We start from the raw sequence: 4,873 nt of genomic DNA, 5'->3' as shown, positions 1-4,873 counted from the left end.
ACACACACACACACACACACACACACAAGCACAAACAGGCAATTGGAATAAGATGTGTGAAGCTCGCCGACTCACCTCATCACAACACAATTCTACATCATATTCTTTGCCCTCTTTTTCTCTTCCACACTTAAACATAAACACACACACACATACATACACAGTGAATGCCCCAGTGGGTGCCCATCTGCTTCAACGGTAGTTAAGTATTCCATCTCTTTTCCCAAAGGAAAGGGCAAACACATGCCTGGGAGAGAAATTTGCCTCTGATTCCACACTGCTCTTTAAATGCCAACATATCCAAACCAAGTCCTATCCACATGTACAAGTTCACAGAAAAACACAAATCCTTGTTAAAAGTTTACACTGCAGTTCCCGGTTTAGACACCTCTGAGCCACACACAAAACAATGTAGCAGAAATCATTGAAGTTTTTTTTTTTTTTTGTCTTTTTACGTTTGCTTGTTTTTTGTCTGTTTTTTTTAGTGAAACAGTTGTGCTACTGAAACAGTAAGCAAGAAGCCCCTTCGTCCCATTGGTCCTCATGTTGAGAGTGTCACAGAAAGGTAGAGAAAAACTGAGTATAGGCGACAGAGAGAGAATAAAGATGACAGTATCTGACGTCGCGTACAACGGTTGTGTGGAGATTGTCAAGGCCTCAGCATTATATTCAGTGGATAAGATCACGTTTAAAGTGTCTCTGTAAACCCCTCGCCTCTCGTTGCAGTTCATGCAAAAAATAAAGCCACTGTGGCGTGCATGCATCACAGTAACTGTTAGGAGTGAGTTAATTGTGTTTAAATTAAGAGAGTCAATGAGGAGAGGGAATAAGCCCGAGCCCACATCAGTGTGCAAAAGCACATCATCATAGCCTGCGTTTGTATTTTATTTCCTCACTTTAATTCAATCCTTTGATCCGTTAAGCGTCAATTCATTTCTAGAGCATTCCCTGAAAGTAAAGGTAAGAACCTCCCCCAGGCAAACACTTTTTTCTACAGCTTAGAATATTTGAATTGTGTGTTTGTGGGGTATAATACCTCCAACAGCCACATCCATGCAGGAACAGTTCAGAAAGAGCGTTTCCACGACTTACAGAGAATCTTCTGGAAGGCTCTGCGGAAGTCCTGGTTGAAGATGGTGTAGATGACCGGGTTGAGTGAGCTGTTGCAGTAACCGATCCAGAAAAAGAACTTGAACAGCGCTTGCGGTATCTCGCACGGCTCCCGGCAGATCCCGTGCAGGCTGTAGGAGAAGAAGAAGGGGAACCAGCACACAACGAAGACGCCCATGACCACGGCCAGGACGAAGGTGAAGCGCTTCTCGCGGGCGGCGGACACCTTCTTGCGGTTGACGGTGCTCCTGCGCTTGCGCCGGGAGGAGAAGAGCTCCATGGACTTGGAGCTGGCGCGCGACTTCCTGCTGGAGTGCTTGGAGGCGGAGCTGCTCTTCCGGCTGGACTTCATGTCTTTCCTGTTGGTGTCGTCGTGGTGATTGTGTTTGGAGGAAGTGGACTTCTTCTTAGGTTTCTCGTCCGAGGAGCTGCTGTCATCGAGGTCGTCGTCTTCGTGCTCGGTCGTGGCCGGCTGCTTGGGTTGGTTGGGCAGAGCGGACGGGAGTGCATGGTGGTCTTGGCAGTGGCCGTTCTCACGTTCCTGGACTTTGTCGCTACCTACTGTGCCCGTGTTGGACTTCACCGACCCCCCTCTCCCCGGCTCGGCTTGGTCCAAGCCATTCTCCACATCCCTCTTCTTCTCTGACATGGTCCTGGTCCTGGTCTTTGCCACCTGGTAGATCCGAATGTAGACCAGGATCATGATAACGCACGGGGCAAAGAAGGAGCCGATACTGGAGTAGAGAATGTACCAGGTCTCATCGTTCAGCATACACTGAGGACTGGCGTCGTTGCTGCTCCGGTCCATTGTTAACAGTGGTGGGAAGGAGATGACAGCCGAGATCAGCCACACCATCACAATCATGCCTTTGATTCTTTTAGGTGTTCTCTTCAAGTTATACTCTACAGCCTGTGTCACCGACCAGTACCTGTCCAGACTGATGGCGCACAGGTGAACAATGGAAGAGGTGCAGAATAGAACATCTAGTGCCAGGTAGATGTCACACCAGATTGTGCCAAAGAACCAGTAGCCCATGAGTTCATTGGCCAGAGAAAAAGGCATGACCAGGGTGGCCACCAGTATGTCCGCACTGGCCAGGGAGACGAGGAAAAGGTTCTGAGGTGGCTTCAGGGCTCTGCTCGTTAGAACGGCGATGACAACCAAGACGTTCCCGACTATTGTAAACAGGATGAGAAAGCTGACAAGTCCGGCCACGCTCCAGATAGCGAGCTGCGAGTACTGGCTCTCAGAGGTGGAATTAGAGGAGACGTTAATTGCCTCCTCTATCCCGTCCTCCAGGCTGGAGCGGTTTAAAAAATCCATGTTTAGTCCTTTTTTATTAAGTCAGGAGAGGATTTTTTTTTATTTTAAATGTGCGGAAATAATCTGTAGAAATATCTTATTAGGACTTCTGGGCATATTTCCCAACATAATTCTCCAGCAAAAAGCATTATCCTTCTCCTCTCCTCACCTGCGGTCTTCCGCATACTGCATGAAGCCTCAAAGTGTCCCCGATTGTAAAAAGGGAAAGAAAGAAAGAGAGAGAGAGAGAGAGAGAGAAAAATTTCAAAGTCTTTTAAGTCCTTATTCCAAAAACGTGCATCCTGCGCAGCGGCAGCATCTCCATTAGAGAGAGGGCTCCCTCCTCAACGCGTCCTTTCCCATCCCGACTGCGCCCGCATCTCTCCACCTCCGCCTCCCCGCTGTGTCCTCAGAGAGGTTTGTAACAACCACGTGTCTTCTTTTCGTTTCGTTTTTTTTTCATCAGAAAAAAAAGCTATCGGGGACCCGCTCTGCTGCAGAGATTTAGACTGTTTTTAGATGTATTTTTCTTGGATTAATAAATGAGACGATCACTCATGTAATGTCTTCTCCTGTTAATCTGCAATATTGATCAACCTACTGGACATCTGATCAGATAATCTCTCCTGATTTCACTCTCGAGGGTCTCGCGCCCCTTTAAACAAATTAATCGAGCAGTAGCTGTTTGGAGGAGGTCACATCGCTGTCAAAACACACACACACACACACACACACACACACACACACACACACACACACACACACACACACACACACACACACACACTCACACTCACACACACACTCTCTCTCTCTCTCTCTCAATGTCAGCGGAGGCTCGCACCGTTGAAGAACGCGCTCTGCTCTGTCCTTCTGTGCGCACGCTGGAGGTCAGTATTGTAACAGCCAGGCAGCCCCTGAGGGACATACTGGCCAACACACGCACCATGAATATAAACAACATTAGAAATGCAATATGATATCTAGAAAACCCTCAGGCGAAGATATACTCCACTAATGTATTGATCACATGCGCCCTGGATGAACATACAGTACAATGAGCCGTGTGACCTTGCTGTGGAAACTTTGGTCACTCCCCTGTAGTCTCCTACATTTTATTAGTGTGTGTGCTTGTGTTGTGGTAATTATTTTGATGATTCGAGGATTGCAGGATGGCCATTGCGCTGTTGTCAGGATTGATTGTTTTGGGGATAGCAAAGGTGTTAAATGATCATGGAAAGCTGTGTGTTCCAAGGGTTAGAACAAAACACGGTGAAGCAGCATTCTGCTAGTATGCAACTCAGACCTGGAATAGCCTTCAAGATGTTATTAGAGAAGCCCAGACTGACTGCTTTTAATTCAAAGCTAAACACGTTGTTTTATATACATATATATTGCCTATTCTACCCTGTAAATTATCTTTTAAAATCGTTTTTTATTGAGCTGTCTGATCTTTTGCTGTGAAGCACTTTGAGTTGCCTTTGTGTTCGAAATGTGTTATACAAATTAAGTTGCCTTGCCTTGAAAGTATACAACATAGAATAATGATACATGAGGATAACACCTCACACATCCCCTGGGTGGGCCTTATCACAGGCAGTGAAGGGCAGACTATATCATGATTGTGACATCCAGGTTATATTATCTATAGGTTATTTATTAATTTCCCATGAAGACATGCATGTACGTTTGCGACCCTGTTACATAGCCTAATTTTTTGGTCTACGTTCCTGCTCCCACATCAACCAGCTCTGATCAGGCTGGTGATGGCACCTGGAGAAAGCCCATCTCCTCTTTGGCGTATAGCCTGGTATTAAGTTCCTGGACCGGTGCGTTTATTGAGCGGTCTCAAAGCTAAGTACCTGTCATTAATCACAGAGCGCTCAGCCATACTGAATTACAGAGCAGCCGCAAGAAATGCTCGAGTACAAATGGATCCTCATCGAGTCTATGAGGTGGATTGAGGAGACTTTAGGGGGTCATTTTCCATCTGCCTGGGAAGCGTAGTCTTTTAACTTGTGCCCCCAACCCATCCTCGAAAAACCCTGCGCTCTTTCTTTTGCTGCCTGTTTAAATTGAACTAAGGCTAGAGTGATGCTGTAGGTCAGCGTGGATGCACTCTAAGCTGATTTTGAGCAGACAGACAAGCCTTATTATGGTCATTAAGTCATGTCCCGGGGCCACAGCTCTGTCCTTATAATTGGGGCACCAGTGAGTGATCTCAGCTATTACCAAGCCTTTTTTCTTCTTTCCAACGTCGTGCTCTGAGGGAATCAGTTGGCTCTTCCTGCTACAGCAGAAGAAGGAAGACAGTTTTTGGGTGTCAAGGAGTCTGTGCTGATTACTTTTTATCTCTTTGAAATTAGATTCACCTAACATGCTGTGTTCTCACAAGGCAACACAATTAGCTTGTTGTGGCCCATTGAAATCTAATACATTGAACACTCTAGTAATTGCGCT

The 4,873-nt window shown here is 46.4% G+C and overlaps 1 protein-coding gene across 1 annotated transcript; it reads right to left on the bottom strand.

Annotated features, from left to right (window-relative positions):
• Positions 1-1,066: 1,066 nt before the first annotated feature.
• Positions 1,067-2,434, bottom strand: adra2c (adrenoceptor alpha 2C; the record flags this gene model as incomplete). The annotated part of the gene is made up of 1 exon (XM_080028935.1): positions 1,067-2,434. One exon carries the CDS (start codon positions 2,432-2,434, stop codon positions 1,067-1,069), a length of 1,368 nt encoding a protein of 455 aa, XP_079885061.1.
• Between the last annotated feature and the right edge of the window lie 2,439 nt (positions 2,435-4,873).

Source organism: Ammodytes marinus, assembly GCF_949987685.1.
Source record: "Ammodytes marinus genome assembly, chromosome: 6".
Lineage (NCBI taxonomy): Eukaryota > Metazoa > Chordata > Actinopteri > Uranoscopiformes > Ammodytidae > Ammodytes > Ammodytes marinus.
This window is presented reverse-complemented; position numbering and strand designations above follow the sequence as displayed.